Source organism: Eimeria acervulina, genomic scaffold, assembly GCF_000499425.1.
Source record: "Eimeria acervulina Houghton genomic scaffold, Eah_scaff300, whole genome shotgun sequence".
Taxonomy (NCBI): Eukaryota; Apicomplexa; class Conoidasida; order Eucoccidiorida; family Eimeriidae; genus Eimeria; species Eimeria acervulina.
In genome coordinates, this window is record NW_013547804.1 from 16103 (window position 1) to 37644 (window position 21542).

General features: G+C 52.0%; 1 protein-coding gene across 1 annotated transcript; it reads right to left on the reverse strand.

The window, feature by feature from the left end:
• Positions 1-373: 373 nt before the first annotated feature.
• Positions 374-20613, reverse strand: EAH_00031660 (hypothetical protein, conserved; the record flags this gene model as incomplete). Its single annotated transcript, XM_013392390.1, has 12 exons — positions 374-403; positions 537-634; positions 1157-3351; positions 3718-5105; positions 5778-6125; positions 6663-6979; positions 7294-7441; positions 7936-9761; positions 10265-17201; positions 17630-18065; positions 18514-18773; positions 19492-20613. The coding sequence occupies 12 exons, from the start codon at positions 20611-20613 to the stop codon at positions 374-376; spliced, it is 15105 nt and encodes a 5034-aa protein (XP_013247844.1).
• Positions 20614-21542: the final 929 nt, after the last annotated feature.

Genomic DNA, 21542 nt, shown 5'->3' on the forward strand with positions numbered 1-21542 from the left:
CTTATATATACGTATATATATATATATTCATATACATACATATATATATATATATATATAAATGATAAAATAGACGTACATAGAAGCAACCCAAAGCCCCAGCCTTCCAATGCTTGAACATAATGACATACATAATTATACTTATTTATACATATTTAAATATGCTTATATATACTCATCTATATATATATATATATACATTTATATATATAAACTGTATACTAACGTACATAGAAGCAACCCAATGCCCCAGCCTTCCAATGCTTGAACATAATGACGGGGTTCCCGAGAAGGTCAACGGCTCCAAGGAGTTGAAAGATTTGTTTGATAGCTTGGCCTATATAAGTTTGAAGTATATCGGATATAAGGACGACTAGAGGGCCGCATAGACTTTGATGCACCTCTGGGGCGAAGACAAGATTAGCATCGCTTATATAAGGGCTGCTCTTCATAACTCCTAATACACCTCTTATTAATTCACTGTGAGGCTGCTCTTCTTCTTCAGATCCCTGTCTCTTATTTCTTATATTTATTACTAATACTACACGCCCCACATCAAGTGTCCCTAAATACACTTTTCCTGCCCCGTCTCCGCTCCCTCTAATCACCTCAGACAGCGCACCGTCTACAGGGCCTAAGAACAAACAAACAGCAGAATATATTTTATACAATATATATATATGTATATGTGCTGTATTGTATTAAAGCAAAGCAAACAAACACACTCACATCAAGAAAATGTACATTGTTACAAACTAAACAAAAAAACAAACATCGCTACGCACGAAGCAACTATAATATATATATATATATAGTGTATATATTATTTATATATATGCATATATATATTATATATGTTATTTATATATGTATATGTCCTTCTCCTTCTGTACACCGAAATGCAATGAAATTTGTTTTAACGCTAAGAAGAAAGAGATTAAAAAGAGCTGAATAAGGAGACTAAGGACATTAAAAAGAGACAGTTGAATAAGGAGCTTAAAGCGACTAAAAGGAGACAACCGAATAACGAGACTAAGGACATTAAAAAGAGACAGGTGAATAAGGAGATTAAAGAGAATAAAAAGAGACAGATGAATAAGGAGACTAAAGAGATTAAAAAGAGACAGATGAATAAGGAGACAGAGGGTTTTCTTACCTAGCATGGCTCTCCAGCTGGCGCTGTTGGTGTCTGTCTCCGAGGTGCGTATATCCTTTACACTTTGCTGCAGAAGCTCTAAGTCTGCTGTTTGTAGGAGATCATCAACAAAGAGCAGCAAGGCAAGGGCTAGCTGGAAGTCAATGTTAATAGACATCGGAGACAGCCGCAGAACACACTGAGGAATCACTGTTAGGCCCCTTCCATCTACTGTGTTGCGTCTCTCTACTACCAATTGAGCTACAGCTTCGTCTTCAGCAAGAAGCTTTAAACCTTCATCTCCTGCATGCGCATGCAGAGAATAAGCTTCATCTGCTTCCTGCAGCGGGAGAGGAGACAGACATCTATTGTCTCCGTCGGCAGATACACCAGCGCCATAACGTAGCAGCTGCTGCTGCAGCTGCTGCTGCTGCTGTAGTATGCCCAAGGGACTGCTGCTGCACACGCTACTTCGGCGCCAGCCAACTCCACTGTCTCCTCCCTCGCGATCTTCACTTTCAGTTCCGTTTGGAGACCCTAAACCTACTTGCGCCTGTCTCCTGTTTCCTATACGAGGAGACAGAGGCCCTGGATGTTGTGGGGTGTCTCTGTATTGTACGTGGGTGCCTCGGCGTCTTTCTGGGGTGTCTTCTACCCCCTGGTTGTCTCTCCCCCCAGCAGCAGCAGCAGCAGCTGCTGCTGCTGCTGCTGACTTTGCTGAGGTGTCTCCTTCCCCGAAGCTTGCCTGCATGTCTGTGATTGGTCGTAACATTGTAGGATAATAAGCAAGAGGCGCATGGTTGTCTATCTGCACCCACCTAATACTAAGACGAAGCTTCTCTCCTTCTTGCGTAGAGGTGAAGGCTAACTGGAGCTGCTGCACAGAACCATAGAGTATCTCTGCAGGTTTGCTGTTGATTAGAGACAGTCCAGCTCCTACTAATACTAAATTAAGGCTTAAAGCTCGGCTAAACAGTGGAATATCTTCTGTCTCTTCTCCATCTGTCTCCCCTGCTGCTCCTTCTTCGCTGTCTCCTTTCTTGTCTTCACCCCCTCGGCCTTCATTAATTGATCCATATGTCTCCTGTCTCTGTCTCTTCTTAGGAAAATAAACAAACGGACCTCCTCCTGCCTTTAGCTCCTTTAAGCACCCAAAGGGTCTCCGCTGCTCCTCAGCCCCACCATACAATATCTCATCCTGAGCAAACCAGGGAGAGGGGCCCCTCCCTATAGGGGGGACACCAAGGGGGCCCCTGGAGGGGCCCCTAAAGGGCCCCCTATAAGGGGGGCCCCCATTGGCTAGAGAAAGAGAATCCATAAAGACATCGCCACCTGCTGCAAAAGATCTGCCGTCTGCTGCTGATGACTTCTCCGATGACTGGCTGCTGCTTTGAGCAGCAGCAGCAGCAGCAGGTGGGACCAATGAGGGTGCATGTGCTGAAGCAGCAGCAGCACAGGGTTCAGCAGAAGGCCATGGGAGGTGTCTCTCTATCTGATTAGCTCCTGTCTCCGCGAGTCTCCACGCCCCCTCTGCGCCCATAGTTAAGAATGCCTCTGGGCGTTCTATTGCTCGCCCCACACCTGCAAGGAGACCCCCAGAGTGTCTCCTAACGATATCAGGTGTTGCTCTAGTTGTAGCTTCAAAGAAGACTAAGTATGTGCTGCCTTTGACCACTGGTCTCCTCACACAAACCACCACACGGTCCACTGGTCCAGGGGGTCCCCCAGGCACTGTGGGGCCCCTGCTGCTCTGCAGCACAAGACGAATCAACCCTTGCTGCCCATGAGAAGCCTTCAGGCTTATGCTCTCCGCATACTCCCTCCGAATGCGCCGTAGCGTTGCTCCATCTACACGAGACACCATCTCCTCTGCTGCTGCTGCTGCTGCTGCTGCTGCAGCAGCAGAATGAACCTGCAGCGAACCCCTCTCCGGCGACCCCACTCTCATGGCCCCCCCGAGCGTTCCCGTATAACGGGCGCCCATTGGGGGGCCCCCGTAGGAGGCCCCCAAAGGGGCCCCTAAGGGCCCCCCTGAAGGCGTTAGGGAAGCAAAAGCTCTCACTGTGCTGCCCTGTCTGCTGCTGCTTCTTAGACGTGAATGCAGATGAGACAAACGACCAGAGAGGCGATGGCCTGAGGGCGGTGCTGTGGACATCCTCCATACTTCTAATTTCTTCTCTTTTGTGGGGTCGTAGAAGGCAAACGGTAGCCCGTACCTGTACGAATAAACAGCAGCAGCAGCAGCAACAGCAACAGCAGCGGCAGTTGAAGCACGAGCAGCAGCAGCAATACGAGCAGCAGCAGCAGCGACAGCAGCAGTAGCAGTAAAGGCAGGAGGAGGAGGTGAAGGTATGCAAGAGACAGCAGCGAATGCGGTGCCAGCATGGAGGAGACAGTAGGTAGCAGGCTGACTAAGGACATTAACAGCCTCAGCAAAACAATGAAATACAAGAGCAACAAAAATAAAGAAGTGTATATATATATATATACACTCTGCTTGGTGTCTCCTTTCTGTCTTTATTATTATTGTGTCTCCTTTTGTCTTTGCGTGTGGTGTCTCCTTCTGTCTTTAGTCTGCTTACCGGCCGAGAAATTCGTAGCTTTTTTTCAGGTGTTGTCTGGGGACCGGCATCAACACTTCATGCGCAGCTACCCCGTGCTGCCCTACGAAGAGAGGGAAGGAGGTTTTATTAATTAAAACAAAGTCAGGGATTGGGGGGTCTCTAAGCCTCACAAACTTCGCCCCTGAATAGAGACACACCTCCACCTCCGTCAGGCAGAACGCACTGCTGCTGCTGCTGCTGCTGCTGCTGCTGCTGTTCCCCGTGCTGCTGACTCCCCTCCCCGGGGGCTTCCCTACCCCCCCTCCAATACCACCACCAGCAGCACCACCGCCACCAGGAGCAGCAGAACCAGGAGCAGCAGAACCGGGAGCAGCAGCAGCAGCAGCAGCTGCTGCTGCTGCTGCGGGTTCTGCTGCCTTCACCTCTTGAGGATGACGCACCTGCACCAACCGCGCGCTGTCTATGTCCACTGGTCCAGACCATACAATACCCACTGCTGCTTCTCCTCCGCTGTCTTCATCTGATAGCTGCCAGGAGTTCCCGAGGCCCCTTGAGGGGCCCTCGGGGGGCCCCCTAGTAGATTGTGAAAGAGAGGTAGATCCACCTAAACCCATCAAACCCTCTCCTTCTACACCACCCTGCTGTACAGACACCGGGGGATGACTCCCCTCATACTCATCTGATGATGCTGCTGCGTCTCCCCCACCAACACCATCCACAAGCTTGTCTTGCTCCTTACTATTATTATTACTATTATTATTACTATTATTATAGTTATATGTTGATTCTTCGTTGTTCTCGGGCTGGGAGCTGTTCCAAGAAGTAATGCATTTTGCGTGTCTCCTTGTAAGGCCCTTCTGAGGCAGTGCAGTAATAAGAATAGAGACAGGTCTTTTACCTTGTGGGTGGAACTCCATAAGGGTCCCTGGCTCTAATAAATGAAACCTTGCATCGGGGCCCCCAGGGGCCTCGCATATCCAGAGAGCTTTCTGGGTTTCATTTACTAAGACATAAGCTGGTAAGAACTCAACAACTGTTGTACGAGAGAACGGTGCAGGGGCAATACCCATAGAGACAGAGTAATGAAGCAGAGGGTTTATCTCTGTTCTTTCAAGCTGTACAATATAAGCCCCCATATCACTAAGAAGAAACTCTTGTGACCAGGCTGCGGTGTCTGTATGAGAAGAGAAGGCTGCATGAAGACATCGCAGAAGCCCTTTAGGCTCCTCTCGGGTGTATAGATCAAAGTCTTTTATACACCCGAACTGAGAAGCAGGTAATCCTACTGATAAACGAGAAGCCCCAAAGTCATGCGATAGTATAACTCTCTCAAATGGAGGCAATGACTGCAGACTCCCATTCCCGTGCCGCCGCAGCAGCAACACGTAGCCCGTCCTGTTCACCACCTGAACAAACAAACCACATAAATGCATGCATTCACTTGCATGCATGCATGCATTTGGGTGTATGTATGCATCTCGTTGTATCCATGCATTCACTTGCATGCATGCATTTGGGTGTATGCACGCATCTCGTTGCATCCATGCATTTACTTGCATGCATGTACTTACTTGCATGCATACGTTCAAATGTGTGCATGCAACACAGAGGAGCATACAGGGACACAAGCAACACTGACGCATGCATGCATGCACGAATGCATGCATGCATCCATCCAAATAAACAAACGCAGGCACGCACGCCCATACACCCAGAAAGAGACAAAGATAGCAAAAACAATAAATACAACAACCCCACCCCATTGCCAGCAGCATCTGGTAAACTCCCCCAACACCCCACGCAGGCACAAAACGGGGGTCCTGCACGAACTAACTGCGCAGCTAGCAGCAAGCTAGCTAGCTAGCTAGCTGACTAGACTTGCTAGCTAGCTCACTAGACTAGCTAGCTAGATAGGCAGCTAGCTAGCTAGCTAGCTGACTAGACTTGCTAGCTAGCTCACTAGACTAGCTAGCTAGATAGGCAGCTAGCTAGCTAGCTAGCTAGATAGATAGATAGGTAACTAGCTAGCTAGCTAGCTAGATAGATAGATAGATATATAGTTAGGTGTATGTAGGTACCCAGAAGTCTGCGAATACGGTGAGAGTGCGAACGAAAGTGCCGTGGAAGAGACGCTGCGCTGTTGAAGAGTTTGCTGCTTTGCTGCCTCCTTTGTGATCTGTTGTCTCTGCCCAGAGCAGCAGAGCAGCAGGCTCATGAAGAGACTCTTGTTCCAGTGTCTTGGCAGCTCCCCAACCGCTGGGGTTGCTGCCCTCAGCTGCTGTCTCCTCCCCCTTTACCCCACCCCCTGTCTCCTCCTCTCCTGATATAGAACCTGAGCCTTCACTATCTAAAGGAGACACCCGACGACCGCTGCGAGAAGAGCTGTCTTCGCTGCTGTTCAGCATAACCACACGCTGTACGCTCGTCTGCAAACACCAACAGCAACAGCAGCAGCAGCAGCAGCAGCAGCAGCAGCAACAGCAGCAGAAGGAACGAAAACAATGGGTCACTCAACATATACTAGGAGCGACGCCCCCAATCTAAGCGACCCCTAAACTTAAACTCAGCAGCAGCAGCGAGTGCAGCAGCAGCAGCGAGTGCAGCAGCAGCAGCAAGTGCTGCAGCAGCAGTAGCAGCGGCAAGAACCGCAGCAGCGGTAACTGGCACTGCAGGCTGCAGACGGTGACACCTCCAAAAGAATAAACAAATAGCCCTTTCTACTGCGGTGTACTGGCGAGGAGACGGAAGAGACAGATTAAAGAAAGTCTGCATTGAGACCCTAAAAGAGACAGGAGACACTTCGAAGTACACTCGGGAGACACCCAATAAAGGAGACAGTAAAGAAAGGAGACACTCAATGGGGGAGACACCTAAGAAGGGAGACACATAACAAAGGAGAGACCTAAGAAAGGAGACAACTAATACAGTTAAGAAAGGAGACAGTTAAGAAAGGAGACAGTTACCCCAGCGTTAATGAAGTCTACATCGATGGGCCTAGAGACTCTGGGCCCGAAGACGACAGTTATATGCGAGGGGTCTGCAGGAAGAGACACTTCTTCACCAGCTTCAATTTGCATTTCCGTTGGAGGAGGCCTTACGAACGAGTCAAACGTCAGCATCTGCTGCGGCGGCTGCTGCTGCTGCTGCTGCTGCTGGGAGGAGACACCCCCACAATCCCGCTGAGAGAAGCGCAAGGTGATGGGTCGAGGCAAACGGTTGCAGACGCAGAGACAGTGCTCCAATACAATCTCAAAGAAGAGACCCTCAAGGTTCGAGCGGCCTAAGGAGACAGCGGAGACACCCGAAAGGAGACACTCAAAAAGAGACGCTCAATATATCACGCAATCTGTACCAGGCACGAGTTGTTGAATTAGTAGGAGCACCAGCAGCAACTACAGCAGCAGCAACAACTACAGCAACAGCAGAAACAACTGGGTGGACAGCAGCAACAGCAGCAGCAGCAACAAATGGAAGCAGCGGCAGCAACCACAGGAGCAGCAGCACCATCAGCAGCAGTAGCATCATCATCAGCAGCAGCATCAGCAGCAACAGCAGCAGCAGCAGCAGCAGCAGCAGCAGGAGTATCTGGCTGACTCATGCCGTTGGAGCGCAGGGCGACTCCGACCACAGAAGCAGAGAGAGCGACTCCATCATCAATATGAATTTGTTTAGGGGGGAGACACGAGCGTTTGTTTCTGTACTTTGCTAACAAAGACCCGGTAAAGGCCCTCTGCGATTTCTCCTATAAAACAGCAAACAAATCATACAGCAGCAACAAACAGACAGACAGAAACACACGACATGCAGACACTCCAATATATACATATACAGCAGCAACAGCAGCAACAGCAACAGCGAAACCAGAAGCAGCGTGAACAAGAGCAGCCAGCATCACCATCACCAGCAACACAAGCAGCAGCAGAAGCAGCAGCGATGAAAACAACGGCGACTGCTACAGAAGCATGCGAAACTGCAGCAGCAGCAAGGAAAACAGCAGCAGCCGTAGCAGCAACAGGAACAGCAGCGTGACTACGAAGTTCATCATCATCATCATCATCATCATCATCATCATCATCATCATCATCATCATCATCATCATCATCACCATCATCATCATCATCATCATCACCATCATCATCATCATCATCAGCAGCAGCAGCAGCAGCAGCAGCAGCAACAGCAGCAGCAGCAACAGCAGCAAGAAGGTGTGTTGTGCATTTATATGTTTGCGCTTACCTCTGCAAGGAAATCTGCGTTTTTGGGGTTAAGTACAAATTTGCGGATTTTGTGTTTATACTTGGGGATTCTATCGGCAAGACAACACCAAAGAGGTGTATTATCAGTTAGCTGCCAGAAGAGAGGCAGGGGCAGCAGCTGCTGCTGCGATCCATCAAGCACAATGTAATCGACTCCAAGGGTTAAAGGGACCTTCTCCTGAGGTCGCTCGTGGGATCGTCTCCTCCGCCTCCCCTGGGATCGCGATCCCACACGATCACGCCCCACGTTCCCCAACTCACGCCCCACACGTTGCCGATGTCGACGCCGCTCCTTCACCACAGCAACAGGCAGCAAACTGTCTTCTTCCCGAGGAGACCTCGGGCTCTTGCTCCAGGGGCCCCCAGGGGCCCCCGCTGCACCGGGGCCTTTCTCCTTCTCGTCTATAAATGCAGGTGAAGCCTCGCTGTCTACCCAGGCGCTCTCAACTGCTGCTTCCGTCCCCTCTCCCCCACCTGCTGCTGCACCTTCTGCTGCTGCACCTTCTGCTGCTGCTGCATCTGCTGATGTAGGGAGTGCAGGTGGGGGGTCTTCGGCGGCTTCGGGAGTTTGTAGGGGAACAGAGCTGTCTGTGTGTCGTGTGTGTCTTGCCTTCGAGGCTTTGTCTCTTTGGGCTCTGCTATGCAGCAGCTGCTGCAGTTGCTGCTGCTGGAGCTGCTGCTGGAGCTGCTGCTGGCGGTTCTGAAGGAGACCCTCTACAGCGAACTTGACTCTGCCGTGGGCTTGTGCTGGGTTGCTGCTGCCAGTTGGTGCTGCAGCAGCAGAGGGATTGGCCGCAGCACCTACTGCAGTACCTGTTGCTGCTGGGACAGAAGCAGCAGCAGCAGCAGCAGGAGCAGCAGCAGCAGCAGCATCTTCATCTGATGAGGGGCAATCCGCCACCATAGAAAACTTTCTCCCTATATCTGTACTTGTGGGGTCTTCAACAATATAATGCTCCATAGCTGGGAGCTTTAATACAGGGGGGAAGGTCCTGAGGGGTTGCTGCTGTTGCATGTGTTCATGTGTATTTTGTCTCCTTTTGCTTCTTCGTTCTTGCTGCTTGAGAGCCTCTAACCCCCTAACAAACGGGGGCATTGAAGATGTTGGGGGCTTAGATGGTTGTACAGCAAACTTCTTACGAAATGCAGCAAAGACAGAGGTTCTTTCATCGGTGGGCCCAGGGACAGTAGGTATAACTGCAAGAGACAGTTCAGTGGTGTTGCGCACGGAGACACATGAAGACAAAAATAAGTCATGTCGAGGGTTCCCACTAGTTGAAGCAAATGCAGATGTTCTCCACAATAAATAAACAGAAGATCTAGGTCGGGGTAATGCAGACGGTATAAACCAATCACGACGACGGAGACGCCTTAAACTACTGTCTCCTAAGGGGCCCCCACCCCCAGCACGTTGTCTCCTTCCTACACCTCTGAAACCATCATATCCAGAAGCATCATTACTAGGAAGTATACGAGCCCTTAGAGGCCCCGGTATATTTGCAAAGGGGCCCTTCCTCTTAGGAGCATCAGATGCCTCGTCTGCTGCTTCTGCTGCTGCTTGATGCTGCAGATGAAGATCAGGGGGGAGAGGCTGCTCAGGGACAGAGAGACGGATAACCTCTCTTGTCTCTGTATTAAAGCAAAAGAGTTTAGAAGGTAGATCGTAAACATAATTCAAAAGACGCAGACGAACTAAAAAAGGAGACACTCTCCCGTTCTCATCTACAGGCAAACAATAACTCCCTTGGTCCTTCACTACACACCAACGCCCACTCAACACGTCCGCCCCCTCTTCGCAGTGCAAATCTTCATACAAGTCACACACACACACACACACACGCACATCATCCACTCCTTAGCTATAAAGATATATATATATATATTTATGTGTATATACGTATCTATGTGTATATATATACAAGTATTGATATACGTATGCATGTAGATATATATATATATATATATATATATTTATACGTATATCAATACTTATATATATATATATATAGATAGATAGATAGATAGATAGATAGATAGATAGAGTGAGAGAGAAAGAGGGAGAGACACCCGCCCACAGTAGCAGCACCTTTAAAAGACAAGGGAACAGCAGCAAGCTGTCAACAGCAGCAGCAGCACAAGCAGCTGCAGCAGCATCAGCAACAAACAGCAGCAGCGCCAGCACCAACGGCAACACCAGCAAGCAACAACAGCAACACCAGCAGCATCAGCATCAGCAGCAACGTTAGCAGCAGCAGCAAGAGCAACAGCAAGAGGGACAGAAGAACAGCAATAGAAGTAAAGAGACACACTTGTCATAATGGCTATTGGTTGGCCCAGCAAGTTGTAGAGCATCGGGTTGCTGCTGGCCTGGTCTCTGTTTGTGGGGTCTGCTGCAGGGCTGCTTCCTTCGGGAACAGAAGAAGCAGCAGATGCATGCGAAGTGTGCTGCTGCTGCTGCTGCTGCGGGTGGAGTAGGGGACCAGGCTTTGCTGCGTCCTTGTCTGCTGTCTCCTCCGGGACAGCAGCAGTAGCCGATGTTGTCGTTGAGTGCTGCTGCTGCTGCTGCTGCTGTTGCTGCTGCTGCTGCTGCGCCTCCTTGAGCTGGTCCCCAGCAAACTCCGCACAAGGAGACATATGAACTGAAGACCTCTGCAGCAAATGATCTCCTAATAAATCTAGAGACAGCGCATTTTCTAACGAAGCAAACAAATCAAACCCACTGCTGCCAACAACTGTCCCATCAGGCCGCAGCACAGCATAATACCCCGGTACTTCTGCTGCAGCAGCAGCAGCAGCAAGTGCATGCGACGCCTCACTCTCCTCACGTGAACCACCCACCCCCAGCTGCTGCTGCTGCTGCTGCTGGGATCGTACATCAAAGGCTCCTCCTCCCCATTCTGTTGGTGCAGCAGCTCCTACCCTCGCGCTGCGGGTTTCTATGGACTCCGGTCTCCTGAAGGGGCCCCCATGAGATGTTAGTGCTGCAGCATCGCGGTTAGAGGGCCCCCCCCCTCCTGGGGGACCCCCAAGGGGCCCCCAGGGGCCCCCTTGTGCAGGAGAGTGCTTAGGCCCTAATCTTGGGCTACCCAGATGCAGCAAGGTGCGCTGTCTAACAACAACCCCTATAAGAGCATATCCATATACGAGGAGAGCATCTGCTAGAGCTACATTAAAGTTGAAGTTAAGCCAAGAGGCCCTTAGATCAAGGAGTGTAGGGTCTGCTAAGGAGGCCTTACGCCCAACTGTCTCCAGTCTCCACGGCTCCACTGTAGCATCTGTTGTCCCTTCAAGACGATTTAAGTGCTCTGCGGAGACAGTAAAGCTCATGCTCAAGCTTGCCCAGGGCTCTGAAGCAAGCATAAGACGCCTTAGCCGCTCACCACAAGGAGCGTCTCTAGCCCAGGGGCCCCCATGGGGATCGTCTTGGGGGCCCCCCCCTTGGGGCCCCCCACCGCTAGCAGGGGCCCCCCCTCCACTGCTACCCCCGGGGCCCCTATATTGAGACACAACCCATCGACGGAATGACTTAGGGAGACGAAAGTATGTAGTTCGTCTCCGGCTGTGCAGCACCATGCTGCCGTGGAGCTGCGCATGTCTTGAACACTTGACACTGCGGTGCTTGTTAGTTGCATGCTGCAGCATTTGCTGTTGCTGCTGCTGCTGCTGTTGCTGCTGTTGCTGCTGCTGCTGTTGTTGCAGTTGAAGCGTGGCGCTTGCAGAGGCAACAGATGCGGGGCCTGTCTCGAAGGTGGGCCCAGGACGGAGACCGTGCGCTGTGTCTCCCTGCTGCAGTTGTGCGCTGCTGAGTGCTGGAAGCGGCCTCTGCTGCTGCTGCTGCTGCTGTTGCTGCTTCTCTTGCTGCTCCTCAAAGTCCCTCCAGAGACGCCAGAAGACGTCTCCTGTTGACCATGCTGAGGCAATGTCGCTGCCTGTTGTCTCTCGTCTCTCTTCAGTAAAGGGCAGGGCTAGCAGGGTTTCACTTGTCTGCAACCGATCGTTAGTCTCCATGGGTTGGGGACCGCTGCTGGCTCTGTCTCTGTCTCTTCGTTTGTCTCCTTGACGCCGACGAGAGGCACTTGCTATGGAGGCGGAGGCCATATTCCGCAGCCCCCGAGACAGCGAACGAGACCCCAGACGGTCTTGCTGCTGTTGCTGCTGCAGCTGCTGCCGCAGCTGCTGCTGCAGCACCTGTCTCCGATCTCTTCGCCTCTCTCTCCTGCTAGACGCTAAAGAGATTAGAGACTCTCTTCCAAGAGCTGTACCCTTTGAATAACCTGAATTATAACGTGTGGAGCCCCCAATGGGGGCCCCCCCATCGGACTCATGACTAGAGAAGGAGCGAGAGGTTTGTAGATTGAGCCTTGTGCCTGTTGCAGTATCCGCCTGCTGCAGCAGAAGCTGCTGTTGCTGCATGCTGCTGCTTCTGCTGTCTCTTTGCTTGACAGGAGCTTGAAAATTCATATACCTCCTTCTCAGCCTCTGGTGGCGGGCTCCGAGCTCTTCTTGCTGCAGCAAAGTGCAGCAAGCCTTTAGAAACGGATCTGCGCATGCAGCAAGGGTGAGGGAGCTGGGATCGACTTGGATCGTCTCCGCGCTGCAGCGGGGCCTCGAGGCCCCCCTCAGCTCCACGTCTTCTACTGTAAGGGAGAAGCAGCACTTCCTGCTAACACTGAAGGTATCCCATAGAGACACTCGAAATAGCTCAGAAGACACCTCAACTGCCACAGCAGTGGTGTGCAGCAAACCCCTCAACGCCTCCTGGGCTGTAAGTACATAGGGTGTCTCCGTCTCTTCCTCAGGTATGGGTCCCCAAGGGCCCCCAAGAGAAGCACCCCAACTACCCTCGCCCCCTCCACCGTCTCTTGCTGCAAACAATCGCTGGGGGGAGCCCTCTCTGGTAGAGTTTATGCGTCGCTGCTGCTGCTGCAGATACTGCTGCTGCTGCTGCTCTTGCTGCTGCGCGGCAATGAAGCTCTCCAAGACGGGGTTTAGGCCCCTGTGGGAACTAGCTGCTGCATCTTCCTCCGCATGCAAGTACCCTGAAGCAGCAAATGGTTCATAAGGTGCTCCACCTGCTGCTGCTGCTGCTGATGCTGCTGCTGGGTGTTGTCTGTGTGGGTTTGTAGCAGAGACAGACTTTGCTGCACTGGTGAGGGTATCGGATACCTCATGCGCTGCAGCACGGAGTTCGTCTTGTGCAGCAGCAGCAGCAGCAGCAGAAGGAAACAGTTTATTAATTTCTTCTACGAGAGCACCAACGATTGCTAGCAGCTGGTAAGAGAGCACAACAGCTAAGGTATCCAGCGTAAGCAAGACAGGCTCAACCCTAACTCGAAGACAGAGGCCCTCAGGCTCTGCTGCTTGCAGCAAACCGTAGCTGCTGCGGAGAGCAGCAGAGGCCTCAGGGCAGATGCCGCATACGCGCTCCTTTAAGGTGCTGCTGGAGGGGACACATAGCGTTAGCTGTAGCAGCAAACGAGTAGGAGACAGAAAGGGACTGCTGAGCCGCAGCGGCTCCCACGCTACCAGACAAGGCAACAAAGGAGACAGCAGCTCCGGCTGCGTAGCAACAGCACACAGATTAGAAATAGAGACACCCGCTCGAGCCATAAAGGGACAGTAAGGAGACAGACACTGCAGCAGTAAAGCCCCGCTGCTGTCTACACCCCGCACAAATGCAAGCTCAGGAATGCTGTCTTCGTCGCTATTCGCCCCCACTTGCTGCTGCTGCTGCTGCTGCTGCTGCTCCTGCTCCTGCTGCTGTTGCTGCAGCGAGAAGAGCGAGAGAGTGACCTCGAATCCAGCGGAGACAGCTATCAGCTTAGGCACGCGAGAGGCGCATGCTGCTATTGCAGCTGCCCCCTCAGGTGTCTCTCTGTCTCTTCGCAGCACCAGTCTCCTTAGCCCCCTCCAGTAGTCTACTGCTGAGGCCTTGAGGGGACGGGTGAAGAAGCGTCTCCCTGAAGGTGCGGAGGTGCTGCAGTATAGCAGCTGCTGCTGCTGCTGCTGCAGCCCCGTGCTGCTGCGGCCCGACCCCAGCAAAGCCTTGCGCCCCTTTGCTGTAGCACTGGAGACACCTGCTGCAGCAAAGGCTAGCCCGGAGACGATCCCAGGGACGACTGCTGCTGCAACTCCATCCGGAGCGAAGTGGTGCAGCAGCTGCTGCTGCTGCGGCTGCTGCTGCTGCTGCTGCTGTCCCCAGTCTCCTTTTCGGCGCCTGGTGCTTCCCCCTGCAGACCCTGCCACTGTACCTGACTCTGTTGGGGGCCCTCTCCCCTCTGAACTCAGCACATGCTCGAAGCGCAATTTATTTAAAAGATTGCGTCCTTTCTTTCCTAGTGCTCCTGTAGGGGCTAAAGAAAGGCCCCCTGATGCGGCTGTCCCCTTAGCACCACCTTCTCCCTCTCCCCCGTCTCCATTATGCTGCTGCTGCTGCTGTCTCCTGCGTTCGCCGTGGGAAGCTGTTGAAAGTGCTGCTGCAGTCTGGCTTCGTTTACTTAGTGAGTGCTGCTGCTCTGTTTGCTGCTGGGTAGGCATGCGTACAGGTTCAGTAGGAAGCCACACCTCCGCCTGCTGCACCCGCAGCAGCAGCTGCAGCTGCGGCATTCTGCTGAAGCAGCAAAATGCTTCTGCTCCTGATGCAGACCCTACAGCCCTCAAGCTCTCCCCCTCAGCAAATGCAGTAGTGGGTAGCTTCCAGCGTCGTGCCTGTCTCAGCAAGCCCAGTGGGGGGGACCCCCCAGTGGGGGCCCCCTTGGGGGCCCCAGAGGAGGCCCTGGGGCCCCCCCCACCCCCTTCTTTGCGGGCCCTATTAAAGGTACTAGGCTCGCCTTGGGGGGCCCCCTCACTAGCTCTTTGTGTCTCCTCTATAGCACGCAGCAAACGCGCAGCATCAAACAAACCCGATACGTTGCCGCTCTCTACTGCTACCCAAGAAGGTAAGGAGCCCGGAGGCCCCACCTCATCAACATGTTCACCATCAACCTGCTGCTGTTGCTGCTGCTGCTGCTGTTGCTGCTGCTGAAGGCGGTCTAAAGGAAAGGAAGAGGCATCCATAGTGTAGCGGGTGGAGCAGCGCAGGGGGAATTCTCGAAGTAACTGAGAAGCCCTTGGGTTTGCTGCTGCTGCTGTTGCTGCTGCTGCTGCTTCTGCTGCTGCTTCAGGGGACGCGGGCTCCTGCGTTTGCTGCAGCGATTGCTGTGCGCCTGCGGGCGCCCCAGGGGCCCCTGGGGCCCATGGGGCCCCCACATGCACAAACGAGCCGTAGGCCGCGGAGTCCCTGGGATCGTCTCCTCCCGCCAAGCTGAACCACCTGCTATCTGTAGTAGCTAGGCTAGGGTTTCTGCTGGGTTGCTGCTTAAAGGATGACCTTTTGCGTGCCTTTAAGAGTCTCTGCACGACTGCCTGTAGCTGCTCCTCGAGCATCTTATGCTGCTGCTGCTGCTGCTGCTGCTGCTGCTGTTGCTGCTGCTGAGGCACCTGGGCCCAGCTGGGAAGAGGGGGAGGAGGCAGCGGAGGTGGAGCCTGAGGGAAGGTCGGCATATCTTCTGCTAGTTGGCTAACTACCTGCAGCAATTCATAGAGCACCTCCCAGACCAGCACCACTCGAGTATTTAAAAGGGAGACAACTGTCTCCACTGTCTCCTCTGCAGCATTACCCCACAGACGCAGCTCCAAGTGAGGACGCTGAGGGCAACACTGCAGCAACGAACAGCTGGTGCCTCTCCCGCTGCTGTTGCTGCTGCTGTACGGAGCAGCGGAGTACCGCCGGTGCGAAGGGCCCTCTTCCCACGCCGTTTCTTCCCTCCGTCCACTCCCCTGCTGCTGCTGCTGCTGCTGCTGCTGCTGCGCTGCTGCTGCCCTGTCCCCCCCCACGAAGAAGCCGTCGCGGGGGGCCGGGGACCCTGAGGAGGGATCCTTGGCAGACGCAGAGACAGGTGTGCGGGGTGTCTCCTCCTGCTGCTGCGGTGCCTCTTCGGGTGTACGCTGTGGGGCGCCTGAGCCCAAGTAGAGGGAAGAGAGACACAGGGGAGCGATGTTAGTATCGTCTCTCAGCTCTGCTCCCTTCAAGGAGACAAGTGCCTGCACGAAGCCCTCAGTTGAGGTGAAAGCCTCAATAAAACACTCCCCCAGCAGCAACGTGACCAGTGGTCCAATGGTCTGGTACGGTCGGTAGGCCTGACCGGTGCAGGTCTCCGTTAGGGGGAGACAGGCAGCCAGCCAGCCCCCTGCAGAGGAGACACCGCCACGGGGCCCCCAGAGGCCCCCCCCAGGCCCCTGCACCACAGTACCCTCGGGGCCCCCCTCCCCTGATATTAGAGAAGCAGCGCGCTGCTGAGCAGCAAGCCCATCGAAGGCAGAGGCAGCAATCTGTGCAAATCCACTAAGCAGACCCCCGCCGCTTCCTGGTGGTGGTGCTCCTGCTGCTGCTGATGTCCCTGCAGCACCGCCTGCTGCTGCAGCTACAGCAGCAGGAGACTCATAGTGCCAGCGCCTCCGCCGGTGCTGCAGGTGAAGCCCAGGGCCGCTGCTACGGGGAGGCCCCCCACCTCCAGCGGCACCATCATGGCTGCCGCTTGCTGCTGTTGCTGCTGTGGAGGTGGCAGCAGGAAAGGAGTCGGTGTCTTCGTTGTCTCCTGCTGCAGGAGCTGGCGCTGCTGCTGCTGCTGATGCTGCTGCTGCTGCTGGACCGTCTCTGGGGCTTGCCTTGTAGCTAACGGTGGGGCCCCTCCTCATCAGAGACACCCGAAGGCCCCCAAGAGCGCAGTGTATCTCCATGTACATGTCTCCTTCTTTGCTGTTTACAAGGGTGTTTGAAGCTGAGGCAAGGGCCTGCTGCGCCCTCGCTCTGCTGAGGGCTAGCTGGGTGCCTACTAGGGCTGTTGTATGGTCTACTCCTGCTGCTGCTACAGTGGAGACAACTGTCTCCTCTTCAGGGTGAGAGGCCTTTCTCTGCTGATCCCCTGTCTCCTGCTCCTGTTGCTGCTGCTGCTGTTGCTGTTGCTGTTGCTGCTCCTGCTGCTGCTCCTGCTGCTGCTGCTGCTCTAGCTCCAAGCACTTCGCCTCCATCTGGTGCACTATGCATGCATCTAAAGCAGCTTGCTGCTGAGCTGCGTCTCTAAAGATAGCCTCTAGTTGAGGTGAATAAGAATAAAATATCTCTAGGGACTCTGCTGCTATATTTGCTAAGAGCTCAATGTCGTGTTGAGACAGAGACACTGCAAGGCTTTCTTGCACCACATCCACCTGCGCATACACCCCACACCCCACAAGCAAACAAAATGAATATATATACAGCAAACAAACACAAAGAAGGAGACACCGCAGAGACAAGGAGACAACACACACACAAACAGGCACACAGACACCCAACCCAAGCAAGACAGCGCCGCAAGCTACACAGGTAAGGAGACAGGTCTACTTTATGTAGAGTTATATATATATATATAAGTATATTTATGTATATACACATGTATATATACATACATATATATATATCATATATATATATATATATATATATATAAAAACATAAATGAGATATGTTTATGCGAGCATCTACAAAGCTTGTTCGTGTATATCCGCGTATAGTGTTTGTTGGGGTGTATGCGGAGACAGCAGGAGATGCGTACATGGAAGGCGGGGACCCCGGGCCTATATTTATCATGTGCTACCTTAAGAGACACTGTACTTGTCTCTACAGGCTGCACAAGATAGGAGACACCTGAGGGCAGTGCGCCGTTGTTGGAGACACCCACGCTCTCCTCTGTCCCTGCGCCTGTCTCCTGCTGCTTCCCTCTCCTACCCTGCTGCTGCTGCTGTTGCCTTGCTGCTGCTGCACCTGGAAGCCGCGGTTGCTGCTGCCAGCCGGAGTCTCCCGCTGTCTCGAAATGCCCCCCAAGATCTGTTGCAGCTGTGGCTTGCTGCTGCTGCTGCGCTACCCAAGGAGTTCCACCTGCTGCAGTTGCTGCAGCAGCAGCTGCAGCAGACAGCTGCAGCAAACTGCTGAGCCGACGAGGGAAGGGCACCACGAGGCCTCCCAAGTACATTCGCAGCCGCAGCAAATCCCTGCTGCAGGACATAGTCCGCGCAACTGTAAGCCCAGTAAGCCTGAAATCAGCAAGCAGCAGCAACATTTTAAAGGAGTAACAGCAGCAGCAGCAGCAGCAGCAGCATTATCCACAGCAGCAACAGCAGCAGCATTATCCACCGCAGCAGCAGCAGCTGGAGCATTACCCACAGCAGCAGCACCAGCAGCAGAATGACCCAAGGCAGCAGCAGCAGCAGCAGCAGCAGCATGAGTTGAAGCAGCAACAGCAACAACAACAGCAGCATCGAAGGGCCGGCGGGCACTGGCCACAACAGAAGTAGGAGCAACAACAGCAGCAGGAACAGAACCAGGAAGCAACAGCAGCAGCACCACCAGGAGAAGCAGCAGCCGCCGCAGGAGCGCCAGTGGCACGACCAGCAGCAGCAGCAGCAGCTCGACCAGCAGCAGCAGCAACAGCAGCAACAGCAACAGCAGCATCAGCAGCAGGAGAGTCTATGTGGGTCTCACTCGCACGAATAAGAATCAATCATTGCAGCTGTCTCCATATTATCTGGGTAAGAGAGTCTCCTCGGCTGCAGCTGGGACTTCGCCTTTAAGCTGCCTAAATCTACTTGCAGGCCTTCACACTCTAATCGAGAAGCAAGACGGGGCATTACAAAGGAGACAGTTTTTTGAAGCTCTATATTCAGCAGCATATTCGGATGCTGAATGTCTCCCCCAGCTACAGCAGAACAAAATGCTTCCCCTTGACGCAACAACGCAGCGCGCTGAGGAGACACCCCACAAACGAAACACAAAACAGCAGCAGCAGCAGCAGCAGCAGCGGCAGCACACACACAGAGAGCAGCTGTAAGGTTTAAACTCCACGTTGATAGGCTTTAGGGTTTAGGGTTTAGGGTTTGGGCTCGCGAGACACCGCATGCAAACAGAGAAGGCACAACGCAGCAAACAAGGGGACAGAAGCAACCACAGCAGCCTCAATACCCCGCATCCATATCTGCTGCTGCTGCTGCTGCTGCAAAGCAGCAGCAGAAGAGATAGAAGCTTTGTCTCCGTGTCTGTCTTTCTGTTCATCTATGCTGCACCTGCATCTGTCTCTAATGAAGGTGTCTCCAACTGCGTGTCTCCGTCGTTTAGAAGTTGTCTCTTGTCTTTGTCTTTGCCGCTAACTAAAGTGTCTCTGCCTCTGTCTCTCTCACAGTCTCTCTGTCTCTCTGCCTCTGTCTCTGTCTTTAACAAAGACTTCTCTGTCTTTAATAAAAATGTCTCTGTCTCTTCGCCGCTGCTATAATGAAATAACATATTAATAAGAATATAAATAAATATAATCAAAGCGTGCGCATCTCTTTCCCTCTATCTCTCTGTGTTTCTCTAACTGGGTGTCTCCATCTCTGTTTATTTGTTTGCAGTGTCTGTCTCCTTGTGTCTCTGTCTCTAAAGCAGGTGTCTCCTCCCTGTTAACAATATTAGAGTAAGGTAATGCACCTGAATATTTGAAGACATAAGGAGATCCTTCGTGCGAGCAGCATCAACAAGATTAAGGCTTTCTCCTAAGACGAGGAGACACCTCTGGGGACTAACAACAACAACAATACCAGCACAAGAGTGCAGCAGCAGCCGCATGTCAGGTGCATGCAGCGTTCTAAATAGCTGCGAGTCAACCCGCATGTACACCCCAGGGCTCCAGGACCGGATCCCATCGAGTTTCTTTCGATAGTCTTTTGCTGTCTCTGGGGACTTTGCTGCTGCTGCTGCTGCTGCTACTGCTGCTGCTTCTGCTGCTGCTGCACCTCCTCCTGCTCCTGCTGTTGTTGGCGCTCCTGCTCCTTTGCCTGCCCTGCTGCCCTGACCGTCTGCTGCTGCTGCTGCTGCTGCAGGGTCTGTTGCTGCTGCTGCTGCAGTAGCAGCAGCACCTGCTGCAGCAGTAGGCTGCTGCTGCCCACTGGTCTCTGTCTCTTGGGAGTCGTCTCCCCTGCCTAATACCTTTTGTAAGACATCGAAGAAAGCATTTCCTTTGCGTCTCCTTTTTGTCTTTTGTAATGAAGGCTCCAGTAGCAGCAGCACAGACACCTCAGGAGGAGTTAAAGTACTCTCCAGGTCCCTCGCAACCGTCAGCACTGTCGTTGGATACACCTGAACAGCAACACAACAGCCCATCTTGCTGCTGCTGCTGCTGCTTCTCCTGCAGCTGCTGCTGTTGCAGCTCCTGCTCTTCTTGCTGATTGTGATGTGGGTCCTGGTGCTGTTGCTGTTTGTGCTGTGGGTGCTGGTTCTGCTGCTGCTGCTGCTGCTTGTGCTGTGGGTGCTGGTGCTGTTGCTGTTTGCGCTGTGGGTGCTGCTGCTGCTCCTGCTTGTGCTGTGGGTGCTTTTGCTGGTGCTGCTGCTGCTTGTGATGTGGGTGCTGCTGCAGCGTAAAAGCGGCAGCAGAGAGCGTTGGTGAGACGAGGAGACAGAAGGTAGACAAAGGAGACAGGGTGAAAGGAGACAGTAGAGAGGGAGGCAACGAGGAGACAGAAGGAAAGGAGACATCAAGGAGACAGTGAATAAGGAGACAGAATAAGGATATAAAGAAGGAGACAGAAAGACCTCAGAATCAAGGAGACACATAATTATGAACAGGAGGACAGCCACCACAACATCTGCATTAGAACACCTCTACTGCTGCTGAGCGTATGCCGCTTGCTGCAGAAAGGAGACAGTTTGTTTGTCTTACCTCTACATCCATGCTGAGTGTTTGATCTCCTGTTACACCAGCTTGAAGATGATAATGCACGCAAGAACATTCAAGAGCAAGGAGACGCTGCCCATAACGAGGAGAGGGGACAGCTACTCCCTGTCCCTCGCATACTGTTAATAACACCAAGTTAGAGACAGCTACATCCAACGCAAAATCAACAGAAAAAAAATTTGCACGCAGCTGCCCTAAGCGAGACGATCCCACTCCTTTTTGTCTGCAAAACAATGCATGCACAGACACAACAACTCATTTACTATATTTATCATATATATTATAGATTATATATATAATATATGATATTATATATATATATATATATAGTTTGGATACGGGGACAATATATTATTCAGTGTTTAGGCATATGTATATATATATATATATACATATATATATATATATATGTATACACATATATATACATATTACGTATACATACTATAGAATATATATATATATATATATATATATATCACAAAATATATACCCCAACTAATACCACACATACATACACCCCAACTAATACATTATATATATATATATATATATATATACATCAATGAAATGCGCAGTACGCAGGTACGCAACAACTAGCATAAAAAGCATGTACACCTCACCAGGCTATATACAATATTATATACATATATTATATATATACCCTGGAATACACATATATATATATATATAATGTATTTATCTATATATATGAAAGTGCTGCGCTGTGATGCGTTTCGTTGTATTATGCAATATATATATATATATATATATATATATATATATATATATATATATATATATATAT